The sequence below is a fragment of the Pseudorasbora parva genome, chromosome 14 (genome assembly GCF_024679245.1).
Source record: "Pseudorasbora parva isolate DD20220531a chromosome 14, ASM2467924v1, whole genome shotgun sequence".
In the NCBI taxonomy this organism is placed as follows: domain Eukaryota; kingdom Metazoa; phylum Chordata; class Actinopteri; order Cypriniformes; family Gobionidae; genus Pseudorasbora; species Pseudorasbora parva.
Window position 1 is genome coordinate 3882483 of NC_090185.1, and position 15088 is coordinate 3897570.

Below are 15088 nucleotides of genomic sequence, written 5' to 3' on the forward strand. Positions count from 1 at the left end.
ATCGGGGTTTCCTGAAAACTAACGTCAATTACTTCTCTGAGGCAAATGTGGCGTTTTCCGCTCGAGGGCGCCCTCTGGCTTTCAGTATGAATTAAAAACGTTTGGCTAATCAATAATAAAAAAAAAAAAAAAAAAAAAAATATATATATATATATATATATATATATATATATATATATATATATATATATATATATATATATATATATATATCTTACAATAACTCCTTAGGCTTAGACCTTTCTAATGTTTTTAGTTATAGGCTGTCTGCATACTAATCGGAAACCCAGCAGTTTTTTTTTTTTTTTGTAAAATAAGTTCTCTTTAAAATATTACAAAATAATAATAATAATTAGTATTATATTGTTATATTTGTTCTGACATACTCTTTTTTATTTGTAATTATGAAAATGTTATTGTAATGGTAATATTTCTTATTTTTACAAATATTTTTAGCAGTAATAATAATAATCATAATTATTATTATTAGTCACATTAATATAAAAACATAAAATGTTATATACACACGCTTTTCATTTGTAAAAAATAATAATAACAATAATCGCATTTTAAATCGCAATCGCAATTTTACCCAGAATAATTGCAATTATATATTTTTCACAAATCGTGCAGCCCTAATTCATAACCGTTTGAATCTTTATTTGAGGATTGAACACAAACGCGGAAGAGAAGACAATCCTGAATAAAGTCGTAGTTTTTGTTATTTTTGGACCCAAATGTATTTTGGATGCTTTAAGAGACTCTAATTAACCCACTGATGTCTCATATGGACTACTGTGATGATGTTTTTATTCCCTTTCTGGACATGGACAGTATAGTGTGCATACACTTGCACACTAGGGATGGGCATTTTTGTCAATTTTTCATTTTGATCATCAATAGGTCTCAAAAACGAGTAATCGATTAACTGTGGGCGGGGCTTGGGGCCTCAGTCAGGAAAATATTAAACTATTTTAAGACTGTTACGAAAATGTATGCTGACAAACCATGAGATGTCTATGCAAATATGAACATATGACTATAAAAAATAACTGCTAGATTATGATGCATAATGTCTTTGAAAAATAAACTAAATAACAGTCTCAAATAACCCAGTCAATGATATCGGGCATTGTATTTGAGCTGAAACTGTGAATACACCACCCCACAGAGCTTTGCTAGAGAATTAATAAACTCAGTCAAACGTATCCTATATGAGATTAATCAGATATATGCCTATTACAATTTACATCTGCCCAAAAGGACGCAAATGCGCATGTGAACTTGGCCAACAGGCTTGAAAACGAAACTCATTTTGAATGCGCTCTTCCCTTAACAACAACGCTAATACACGGGCAACGAAACCACAGATCATTCACAACACTATAATCGTGTGCTAATTATAATTCTATGTAGCCTACATGACAGATTGGCGCTGCACGTTATTTTATTTTCATGAAGTGAGTAGCCTACAGCATCACTGTACGTTTTCAAATCCATGAGAAACATTAAAACAGATCTACAGTTAAATAATGAGTAACACCGCTGCATTATTAATATCATCAATGATTTTGAAAAAGAAATAGCCTATCTAAAAACAATATGACCGTCTCAAATAACCCAGAGTCGATAATGTCGGGCTGTTCGCATTTAAATGAACACCAGCCGAAATAACGGCAGCGCTTTGCTAGCTGGTTATTAAACTCAACCAAACGCCGTCCTATATGGGATTAATCAGATATAGACAACATATAATCAAGAGTTAAACAAGTAATCTTACAACTTGCATCTGTGGAAAAGGACGCGGATGCGCAGATGAGCTTGACCGCGCTCTGACTCTGGTTGGGGATTTTCTTTATTAACAGCGCGCGCTGATCCACGGGGAGCTAAAGCACGGAGAATACAACATTATATGACAATCGTGCTCTCATTATAATGCTGTGTATATGACAGATTGGCGCCGCACATCTTGCACTGTATTTCATGATCATTCTCAGTGCTTCAGGCATCACTGCGCGCTTTAGTTTCACTTTATTTGGCGGTCTGGAAGGCGTGCTGTCTAATGCTAACCAATCAGACATCAGTTACCGTCCAAAATAACCAATCCGAGAAATATACAAATATATTTTTTAAAGTCAGGGCAATCATCGTTTTCATGATCGATCGTCACTGTCACGTTCGAGTACTTGACCACTGTTGCCCATCGCTACTTGCTCTCGGACTAAATATAAAATATCTTAAACTGTGTGTGAAGATGAACGGAGGTCTTACGGGTGTGGAACGACATTAGGGGGAGGAGTTAATGACAGACATTTCATTTCTGGGTGAACTAACACTTTAAAGCAGCACTTGGCTACTTTTGCTCTCGGGGTCCCCTACAGTTTGGAAAAAATAATGTCCTCAACAACTGTCGTAAGATCTGTCATCCTACAGCAGGGGATGCCATCGCGCGTGCATTTGTTGACATGATAACCCTGATAGCCCTGAACTAGTGATGCGCGGTCGTCTCTTAACCCGCGGACCCCGTATGTCTATTTAATGGTCGCGGGTGCGGGGCGGGTTGTAAAAATATATACAGTGGTGCGGTGCGGGCCAAATAACTTCATAAAAGTGGCGCCGCGGGTCGGTGCAGCACTAACAGTTCCCCTGAACACTGCAGGAGGAGTTCACATGCAGGTGTTCTTCTGGCGGCGCGTGTGAAATGTCTTCATCCCAGGTACAGTCAGTGGCTTATGCTTCAGCGTGTCTTATGAATATAATTTCATGGGTTTTATTTTTTTCAAACGCCAAATAATCACGATGCTCACGTTTACAAGCCAGCGTCATTATAGTAGTCTATTGGTTAGCGTTTTCCAGAATCTATATGATCCTTCAGTTCAATGTTTGAGTGGTCGGTAATCACCGTAACAAGCAGGACAGCATCGGTCGGCCACGCCTCCTTCAGCTCACGCCGACGAGCAAACGCTGGTCACATGTTGATCCTCGTCCTGCCTTTAATCCCATCACTTTTTCGTTTCCTCTTATTGCTTTCCTCCAACCAAACCTTTTCTTTCTTATTTGTCTGTGCTGCTTCGGACATGACTATATTATCCGACGAACAAAGTTGGGCTTGCACGTCCGAATGTAAGGAAGTGTGGGTGTTGGTGGAAGTGACGTATATGCCGTAAAGCAGTCGAATTTTCAGTCTTTTTGTTTTCGGGTTACTACCCGAAGTTTAAAAGTACGATTAAAAACGATACAGACCCCATCAGGCTATGGCAGACGTGTCATTCAACCTATTGTAAGTCGATGTATCATCACAAGAGTCTTAAAAATATATTATGAAGGTTGAAAAGTTACCTAGTGCTGCTTTAAGTATATATTAATATTATCTTCATTACCAGAAAACAGAATTTGTGGGGAATCTTTTCATAGAAATTGAATTAAAAAGAAAAAACTATAATATGGTTGTTTTTATGAATTTAATTAATTAAGTAGCTATAGCCTACTATTTACTGGTAAATATTACAGTAAACAAACGTCACAGACGATGGTAGACAGAAGCAGCTCAGGCATAATGTCAATCACACTTCTATAAATAACTTTTTACTGACTAATTACTGATGTATCTCTAAAGTACCAGAAAAGGGTACCGGTTAAAATGTGAACGGTCCCCAACCCTAGTCGTGATAGAGCATCACCTTCTGTGTCCCATCACGATCATGCGCAGTTTGTCTCCGAGGTCCTGCATCTCGTGGATCTGCACGAAAGTCCCAGTGTGGTAAACGGCGTCCAGACTCTCCACCACATCCGACTCGTTACTGGGAAACAAACGCCACAATCAGCAGAAAACTCACACAGCCGTTATATCACACACACACACACACACACACACAGCTGTTATATCACACGCACAGCCGTTATATCACACTCACAGCCATTATATCACACACAGAGCCGTTATATCACACGCACACCGCCGTTATTTCACACACTCACAGCTGTTATATCACACACACCGCCGTTATATCACACACAGAGCCGTTATATCACACTCACACCGCCGTTATTTCACACTCACACCGCCGTTATATCACACACTCACAGCTGTTATATCACACACACAGCCGTTATATCACACACACAGCAGTTATATCACACACACAGCAGTTATATCACACGCACAGCCGTTATATCACACTCACAGCCGTTATATCACACACACAGCCGTTATATCACACGCACAGCCGTTATATCACACTCACAGCCGTTATATCACACACAGAGCCGTTATATCACACGCACACCGCCGTTATTTCACACACTCACAGCTGTTATATCACACACACCGCCGTTATATCACACACAGAGCCGTTATATCACACTCACACCGCCGTTATTTCACACTCACACCGCCGTTATATCACACACTCACAGCTGTTATATCACACACACAGCCGTTATATCACACACACAGCAGTTATATCACACACACAGCAGTTATATCACACGCACAGCCGTTATATCACACTCACAGCCGTTATATCACACACACAGCCGTTATATCACACGCACAGCCGTTATATCACACTCACAGCCGTTATATCACACACAGAGCCGTTATATCACACGCACACCGCCGTTATTTCACACACTCACAGCTGTTATATCACACACACCGCCGTTATATCACACACAGAGCCGTTATATCACACTCACACCGCCGTTATTTCACACTCACACCGCCGTTATATCACACACTCACAGCTGTTATATCACACACACAGCCGTTATATCACACACACAGCAGTTATATCACACACACAGCAGTTATATCACACACACAGCAGTTATATCACACACAGAGCCGTTATATCCCACTCACAGACGTTGTATCACACGCACAGCCGTTGTATCACACACACACAGCCGTTGTATCACACTCACACCGCCGTTGTATCACACTCACAGCCGTTATATCAGACTCACAGACGTTATATATCACACTCACAGCCGTCGTTATATCACACACTCACAGCCGTTATATCACACTCACACCGCCGTTATATCACACTCACACCGCCGTTATATCACACTCACACCGCCGTTATATCACACTCACACCGCCGTTGTATCACACTCACACCGCCGTTGTATCACACTCACACCGCCGTTGTATCACACTCACACCGCCGTTGTATCACACTCACAGCCGTTATATCACACTCACAGCCGTTATATCACACTCACAGCCGTTATATCACACTCACACCGCCGTTGTATCACACTCACACCGCCGTTGTATCACACTCACAGCCGTTATATCACACTCACACAGCCGTTATATCACACTCACAGCCGTTGTATCACACACTCACAGCCGTTATATATCACACTCACACCGCCGTTGTATCACACTCACAGCCGTTGTATCACACTCACAGCCGTTATATCACACTCACAGCCGTTATATCACACTCACAGCAGTTATATCACACTCACAGCAGTTATATCACACTCACACCGCCGTTATATCACACACTCACAGCCGTTATATCACACTCACAGCCGTTATATCACACTCACAGCAGTTATATCACACTCACACCGCCGTTATATCACACACTCACAGCCGTTATATCACACTCACAGCCGTTATATCACACACACAGCCGTTATATCACACACACAGCAGTTATATCACACACACAGCAGTTATATCACACACAGAGCCGTTATATCACACTCACAGCCGTTATATCACACTCACAGCAGTTATATCACACTAGGGATGGCTCGATACCACAATTTTGGCTTCGGTACGGTACCACAATCTAATACCGAAGTACCGATATTAAATCGATACCACAAGGTCTGATATTAGCGCGGGTATATTGCACGCGAATGAGAACAATTATGCAAGTTTTGAGTTTATAAAGTGGGAAATTACCACAAATGTTTATTAGTAAATTAATTAGCAAAGCTTATCACATCAAATCAGTCATTTGAAAACTTTCTTGTGAGAAATAATTTCAGCAAAAATCTCTCAAAATTAGCAAATTGCTTCTGGTTTCAAAAGACATCGCACTACACTAAAGCAATCTGCATAATCCGATTCAACATTTCACGCTCGTCTCGGGATGGAGAACGGATATCATTTGAACACGCAAGAGATTTTACAGCATTTCGTAAGTTACAGGAGATATGAGCTCATACGACACACACACACACACACACCTGTCACTTAGTCACGCTTGCACATTACACATTGTTTCCTTAAACAGTTAAATACACAGAATTATGTACAAATGTCCGTCTTTAGTGAGTATTCACATAAACACAGGCGGTTGTGTCTAACGCGAATGTAAATAGTGCAATAGTACGCGTGCAAATATAATGAGATCTAAATGTCATTGGTTGAAACAAACGCTGGAGATTGTGATATTCGATCTTATGTTAGGCTATGTATGTGCGTTGATCAGTGTTAAAAGAAAATAAATGTCTAAATGAGATGGTTTGAACTATTCACTGACCTGTCGATCTCTTAAGAAGTCTTAAAGTCAGGATAGTGACAGATGCTTCTTGGCTAGGTTTGATGGTTCTTCATCAGTTTTATAAGCAAAGTCATTACAAATGTCACTTCTACTCCTCTCTTTATTAATTCATTTTGGGCATCTTGAGTGAGATTCAACTGCTTTATCCATTTTGCCCGTCTATGTTGTTGTCACATTTGCCGGTTGTTTCGGGTCAGTTTGGGTAGAGCGCTGCCATCTAGCGGTGAACTTCGGAAAAGCAGCATATACCGAAATGTGCCAAATCATGATATCGTACCGTTTTAAATAAAATATATACCGGTATTTTTCCAGTACCGGTATATCGCGCATCCCTATATCACACTCACAGCAGTTATATCACACTCACACCGCCGTTATTTCACACTCACACCGCCGTTATATCACACACTCACAGCCGTTATATCATACACACAGCCGTTATATCACACACACAGCCGTTATATCACACACACAGCCGTTATATCACACACACAGCAGTTATATCACACACAGAGCCGTTATATCCCACTCACAGACGTTGTATCACACGCACAGCCGTTGTATCACACACACACAGCCGTTGTATCACACTCACACCGCCGTTGTATCACACTCACACAGCCGTTATATCACACTCACAGCCGTTATATCACACACACAGCCGTTATATCACACACACAGCCGTTATATCACACTCACAGCCGTTATATCACACTCAAAGCCGTTATATCACACTCACAGCCATTATATCACACTCACAGCCGTTATATCACACTCACAGCAGTTATATCACACTCACAGCAGTTATATCACACTCACACCGCCGTTATTTCACACTCACACCGCCGTTATATCACACACTCACAGCCGTTATATCACACACACAGCCGTTATATCACACTCACAGCCGTTATATCACACTCACAGCCGTTATATCACACTCACAGCCGTTATATCACACTCACAGCCGTTATATCACACTCACAGCCGTTATATCACACTCACAGCCGTTATATCACACTCACAGCAGTTATATCACACTCACACCGCCGTTATATCACACTCACACCGCCGTTATTTCACACTCACACCGCCGTTATATCACACACTCACAGCCGTTATATCACACACACAGCCGTTATATCACACACACAGCCGTTATATCACACACACAGCAGTTATATCACACACACAGCAGTTATATCACACACAGAGCCGTTATATCCCACTCACAGACGTTGTATCACACGCACAGCCGTCGTATCACACACACACAGCCGTCGTATCACACTCACACCGCCGTCGTATCACACTCACACAGCCGTCATATCACACTCACAGCCGTCATATCACACTCACAGCTGTTATATCACACTCACACAGCCGTCGTATCACACTCACAGCCGTTATATCACACTCACAGCCGTTATATCACACACACAGCCGTTATCTCTCACACACACAGCCGTTATCTCTCACACACTCAGCCGTTATATCACACACACAGCCGTTATATCACACACTCACAGCCGTTATATCACACACACACCGCCGTTATATCACACACACACCGCCGTTATATCACACACACACCGCCGTTATATCACACTCACACCCGATATATCACACTCACACCGCCGTTATATCACACTCACACAGCCGTTAATCACACTCACACAGCCGTTATATCACACACACACAGCCGTTATATCACACTCACACAGCCGTTATATCACACACACACCGCCGTTATATCACACTCACACAGCCGTTATATCACACTCACACAGCCGTTATATCACACTCACAGCCGTTATATCACACACACAGCAGTTATATCACACTCACACAGCCGTTATATCACACTCACACAGCCGTTATATCACACTCACACAGCCGTTATATCACACTCACACAGCCGTTATATCACACTCACACAGCCGTTATATCACACTCACACAGCCGTTATATCACACTCACAGCCGTTATATCACACTCACACAGCCGTTATATCACACTCACACAGCCGTTATATCACACTCACACAGCCGTTATATCACACTCACACAGCCGTTATATCACACTCACACAGCCGTTATATCACACACACACAGCCGTTATATCACACACACACAGCCGTTATATCACACTCACACAGCCGTTATATCACACGCACACCTGTTATATCACACTCACACAGCCGTTATATCACACTCACACAGCCGTTATATCACACTCACACAGCCGTTATATCACACTCACACAGCCGTTATATCACACTCACACAGCCGTTATATCACACTCACACAGCCGTTATATCACACTCACAGCCGTTATATCACACTCACACTAGGGCTGGGCGATATGTTAATTTTTGGGGGGCGATAATCGCCTTCAAAAACATCGCGATATCCGATAATATCATCTACTCCGCACTGATCCCGCCCACTCCCCTGCGCCACAAAATTTTCCAGGCATAAAATGGAGGACAACGCTTAATATCCAAGAAAAGATGTACATCAGTAATTTGGCAGTATTATGGATTTAAACCAAATGCAAATGGTGAACCAGTGGATCCAACAGAGGCTATCTGCAGGCTGTGCAAAAAAAGAAGAAAGAAAGTGAACCCTCCGCAGCCATATTCACGTACACTACCCAGCAGTAGCGGCCTCGTTTCCGCTCTGCAGCCGCTTCTCAAAGACGACGGATATGTGGTCGAGCAGAAATGACACATTAAATGTCAATTAGAGCTTAGATCGTGCTCAAAAAATCAAGCCCGACCCTACCGGAGCTTGTGCTCGTTGTGTCCGAGCCTTGCCCGGCCCGGCACATTAACTGTAATTATGAGAACGAGCCTGTAGGCTAATGAGCGAAGCGGACCGGTGTGACTCATGTTAAAACTAAAATTAACGAAATAAGCTGATAACATCACTGTTTTCCCAGAATGACTGGAAATCAAATTTTGCTGTAATATTGTCCTGTTTAATACTGTGAAGCTGTTTTAAAACAATCGTCATTGTAAAAGAACTATATAATAAATAAAGCTGATTTGGCTTGACTCGGCTCAATAATCCGCAGGCGCGCGCTCATGAACCGCTCACCTGTAAAATAATTAAATCCAGCTCAGACATTTATCTGTTGCTCACTTTGTTGTAGCCATTAAACAATATTTGTCTTCTTTCTTTTTGCATATTATTTTTGAATAGGCCTATTATAATAGTATTTTTCACAATTTCATCTGATTATGATAAGTGCAAAGATGCAAGTGAGTCAGAAATGCTTTTGGTGGTTATATTTAGTTTAATATTAAGTTTTGTTTTGTAGAAAGCATTCTTTCGTTTTGTTTAAATTGTATCTTAATTTTAATAAAGGTTTCTTTGGCCAATTGCCTGGGTTTAATAAATAATATGCAAATGGAAGACATGTGTCGAAGTCGCCGGAGTGATCGCTTTAATTTCTAATGAACTGGAGCGCGCGTCTCATAAATAAACCGAAACGCAGCAGCTACTTGCCTCACAGACATATGCGCATAGAAAGCTTAAAATGTCCACTTTTAAACGAAACCATTCGAAACGAAAATATTTAATTAAGCAAAGTGCAGTGTTGACGCGAGCAGCTCATGCGTTTCTGTTCAGAATACTGCGCTCCGTCACTGCACGAGCTGTGAGTTTAACGCGCATTTTTACTTCACTTTGATATATTTTTCTTTCATTTTTTATATTATAATAATTTTATTCTAACACCTTTATTTTATAGTATTTAAAATACAGGCCTATGGTTAGGTTTTATAGACATTTTCAACCGTTTAAGGTTGAGCTATTTTTTTTCCCGTTGAGCTATTTTTTCCCCCAAAGGTTTCTCTCTCGTTTTATTTTAAGCGTAAGTAGGCTATTTTAAATGTTTTCCAGGTTTCCATGTTTGATTAATGTTTGTATTATTAATAGGCTATTATATTTATAATTTAACCTAATAGGAAATAATATTTTTAGAGCGTTTTAAAACATTTAGCCAAGCCAATGTGCTTCTCTTTGCGCGTGTATAATGAAAACACAACCAACGTCTTATCCATAATTCAATGTTTTGCTTTAACACATGTAGTTATGCATCAAAAACACTAAAAAGGTGTGTGTGTATGGTAACTACTATTTATAATGTATTTGGCAACGCAATGTCCTGTGAGTTTATCAGTCGTCATTTTTATGACGTCGATTATCGTCTGATAACACTGACTGTTATCGATATCGACATATTTGCGAGACATCGTCGATATATGATAATATCGTCATATCGCCCAGCCCTAACTCACACCTGTTATATCACACTCACAGCCGTTATATCACACGCACAGCCGTTATATCACACACACAGCCGTTATATCACACACACAGCCGTTATATCACACACACAGCCGTTATATCACACTCACAGCCGTTATATCACACTCACAGCCGTTATATCACACTCACACCCGTTATATCACACTCACAGCCGTTATATCACACTCACACCTGTTATATCACACTCACAGCCGTTATATCACACTCACACCTGTTATATCACACTCACAGCCGTTATATCACACGCACAGCCGTTATATCACACACACAGCCGTTATATCACACACACAGCCGTTATATCACACTCACAGCCGTTATATCACACTCACACCTGTTATATCACACTCACACCCGTTATATCACACTCACAGCCGTTATATCACACTCACAGCCGTTATATCACACTCACAGCCGTTATATCACACACACAGCCGTTATATCACACTCACAGCCGTTATATCACACTCACAGCCGTTATATCACACTCACAGCCGTTATATCACACTCACACCTGTTATATCACACTCACAGCCGTTATATCACACTCACACCTGTTATATCACACTCACAGCCGTTATATCACACTCACAGCCGTTATATCACACTCACAGCAGTTATATCACACTCACAGCCGTTATATCACACTCACACCCGTTATATCACACACACAGCCGTTATATCACACACACAGCTGTTATATCACACTCACAGCCGTTATATCACACTCACACCTGTTATATCACACTCACAGCCGTTATATCACACTCACACCCGTTATATCACACACACAGCCGTTATATCACACACACAGCCGTTATATCACACACACAGCAGTTATATCACACTCACAGCCGTTATATCACACTCACACCCGTTATATCACACTCACAGCCGTTATATCACACTCACAGCCGTTATATCACACTCACAGCTGTTATATCACACTCACAGCCGTTATATCACACTCACACCCGTTATATCACACTCACACCCGTTATGTCACACTCACAGCCGTTATATCACACTCACAGCAGTTATATCACACTCACACAGCCGTTATATCACACTCACAGCCGTTATATCACACTCACAGCCGTTATATCACACTCACAGCAGTTATATCACACTCACACAGCCGTTATATCCCACTCACAGCAGTTATATCACACTCACACAGCCGTTATATCACACACACAGCCGTTATATCACACTCACAGCCGTTATATCACACTCACAGCCGTTATATCACACACACAGCAGTTATATCACACACACAGCAGTTATATCACACTCACAGCCGTTATATCACACTCACAGCCGTTATATCACACTCACAGCAGTTATATCACACTCACACAGCCGTTATATCCCACTCACAGCAGTTATATCACACTCACACAGCCGTTATATCACACACACAGCCGTTATATCACACTCACAGCCGTTATATCACACTCACAGCCGTTATATCACACACACAGCCGTTATATCACACTCACAGCCGTTATATCACACACACAGCAGTTATATCACACTCACACCGCCGTTATTTCACACTCACACCGCCGTTATATCACACACTCACAGCCGTTATATCACACTCACAGCCGTTATATCACACTCACAGCCGTTATATCACACTCACAGCCGTTATATCACACTCACAGCCGTTATATCACACTCACAGCCGTTATATCCCACTCACAGCCGTTATATCACACTCACAGCCGTTATATCACACTCACAGCCGTTATATCACACTCACACCTGTTATATCACACTCACAGCCGTTATATCACACTCACAGCCGTTATATCACACTCACACCTGTTATATCACACTCACAGCCGTTATATCACACACACAGGCACTTACTTATCGTCTTTCTTCAGGAAAACTCCTGCGTACGGCTGAGCCAGACGAACTTTTCTCCTCAGCAGGTCCATGAGCGGCTTGTTCTTTACCTTCAGACGCCAAAACATTCACAGATATGCATATTAGCTGAAGTGCTTTCATTAAAGAGTTAAACATATTATATTGTGGTCAATTGGGGCTACAACTATTTGTGGCTGCATGATTCTGGATAAACTTAGCGACACTTTTATCACAGATGTTTATTTTTAAAACAGAGATCACGATTCTGAACTGACAATATAAAGTAATTTACTAGAGGTTCTGATACATGTTAATTACTGTAGTCTTTTTAAAAACGTTTAGTTTATCTTAATTATTAAAAAGTTTGAATGAATGATTCAATGACTCACTCAAATACTTCGCTTGTTTCATTACTGGATGTTTCAGTGTTTTTGATCAAATCTTTTGAATGAATGCTTCGATGATAAACACATTTTTAACAGTCACTTGTTGCCACCTACAGGTGTAACGTGTAGGCCTAATACAATTTTTAAAAAAAGTTATTTGAAGTGCCATCAGCAGTGCAATTTCTAGGCATAGGCAAACTAGGCAGTCGCCTAGGGCGCCAACAGCTGGGGGGGCGCCAGTGAGCCCCCGCCCCAACAAGATTTTTTAGTTATTTCATATATATCGAGTGACATGGTTTTCAAGCTATTTCAAGCATGAAATAATGAAGTCATATTTACTTTATAAGTTATAGTTAAAAGAAATCTTGGGGGGTGCAAGATATGAATCTTGCCTAGGGTGCCAGAAAGGCTAGAAACGGCCCTGGCCATTAGTGTTTATTTCCAAGCTATAAACTTTTATCCCAGAACTTCTGTGATAATTCTGAATCAACCAGTAAAGAAACAAGTATATACGGGTCATTGAATCAATCCTTTAGACCAAATGTTTTATTTTAATAATTAATTCAGAACCAATGTTTTTGACAGAGTACATCATGCAAAACTACTAGATATCAACTACTCAAGCACTGACAGGTTAAACAAAATACACAAACATCTCATATCAGGGAAGAACTTTCTAGATAGATAGTCCTTGAACTGCCCTCTCTCTCACACACACACAGAGAGAGAGAGGATGATGAAATCACCAGCAAACAACAACACATGAATCGATTCACTGAATCATAACGGGTTCGAAGCTTTGTTTTGAAATCGGCCATCACTATATTAGTCGTTATTTAGTTTTTTTGCGCACTAAAACTCTTCTGGCCTCTTCATAAATGATCGTAGAGCCGCTGTAGTGAGATGGGCTTTGTAACGTCGTCTTTAGTGCCTTTATGGGTCTTGAGAGAGGAAATGACATTGGTATCAATGAAGGCCTTTCTGAGCCATCGGATTTCAACACTAATATCTTCATCTGTGTGTGAAGATGAGCGGAGGTCTGACGGCTGGCCAACCACATTAGGGATTAATGACACAATTTACATGTTTGCTGAACTAACCATTTAATAAGAGCGATTGCGTCATGCATGGATGAGAGCTCGTGACATCACCTCAATGATTTTGATGAATCTTGGAAACACGGGGTTCCTGTTGACCGCGATTAGAGGCACGTTTGGGAAAACCTCGGGCACGAGCATCGGCGTGAGCGCGGTCATCTGAGGAGGAGCGTACGGACCTTCATCCCCGCCGGACTCATCCGCGGATCCGCCGCCGCTCTCCGCTCCGTCCTCTCCGGAAAACCCGCTGCTTTTATTCCCGAACAGGCATCGCATCTGACAGCCGCCGCCGAGGCTCCAGGATCCCGGGGGCGCGCTCCTCCACCTGTCAGCCGCCGCGGATGCTGTGACTCTCGCGTTGTGTAACGACTTTCTGCTGGAAATGCTGGAATACGAGCGCTGGATGTGGATGAAGCGGCTCCCGCTGAGCGGATCCCGCGGGAAAAGGGCGTTTAGTCCGGCTCTGATCATGCCCGCTCCGGCTGATGAAGCTGTGCTGATGCTTCTAGACGCCGGACGGTACGATCTCCACATTCTCATGTACGCCGCCATCTTTGATCTGGAGTATTCTCTGCGAGGGGCACGTGACCGCACCGCCGTCTAGTTCTGATGACGGAGTAACGCGATGCACGCCCCCCGTATTTACTTATTAAAGGGATAGTTCACCAAAAAATGCAAATTAGCCGAACACACTCTCGAGTCATCCTAAAGTGTATATGGCATATAGACTAAAAAAGTACCAGAGCATAATTTTAAAAGTGCCTTCTATCAATATCATTCTTCGTGTTAACATGGGAGACTGGATTAAATGCGAAATATAATACAAAGAACACTTCAGAATAAGACTGTCTGAAGTAATA

At 41.7% G+C, this 15088-nt stretch overlaps 1 protein-coding gene across 2 annotated transcripts in view; it reads right to left on the bottom strand.

Moving 5' to 3' along the window:
* lonp1 (lon peptidase 1, mitochondrial) overlaps positions 1 to 15088 on the bottom strand; it is an 89493-nt gene that overhangs the window by 36438 nt on the left and 37967 nt on the right. Inside the window, exons 1-3 of one of the 2 annotated variants that reach the window (XM_067415229.1) lie at positions 14283 to 14930; positions 12746 to 12834; positions 3681 to 3800 (exon numbers count right to left, since the gene is read on the bottom strand). In XM_067415229.1, coding sequence (XP_067271330.1) covers positions 3681 to 3800; positions 12746 to 12834; positions 14283 to 14780 — 707 coding nt within the window. In that variant the 5' untranslated portion in view covers positions 14781 to 14930. Of the gene's footprint in view, positions 1 to 3680; positions 3801 to 12745; positions 12835 to 14282; positions 14931 to 15088 lie in introns of those variants that run through there. The other variant, XM_067415230.1, reaches the window with a different exon arrangement.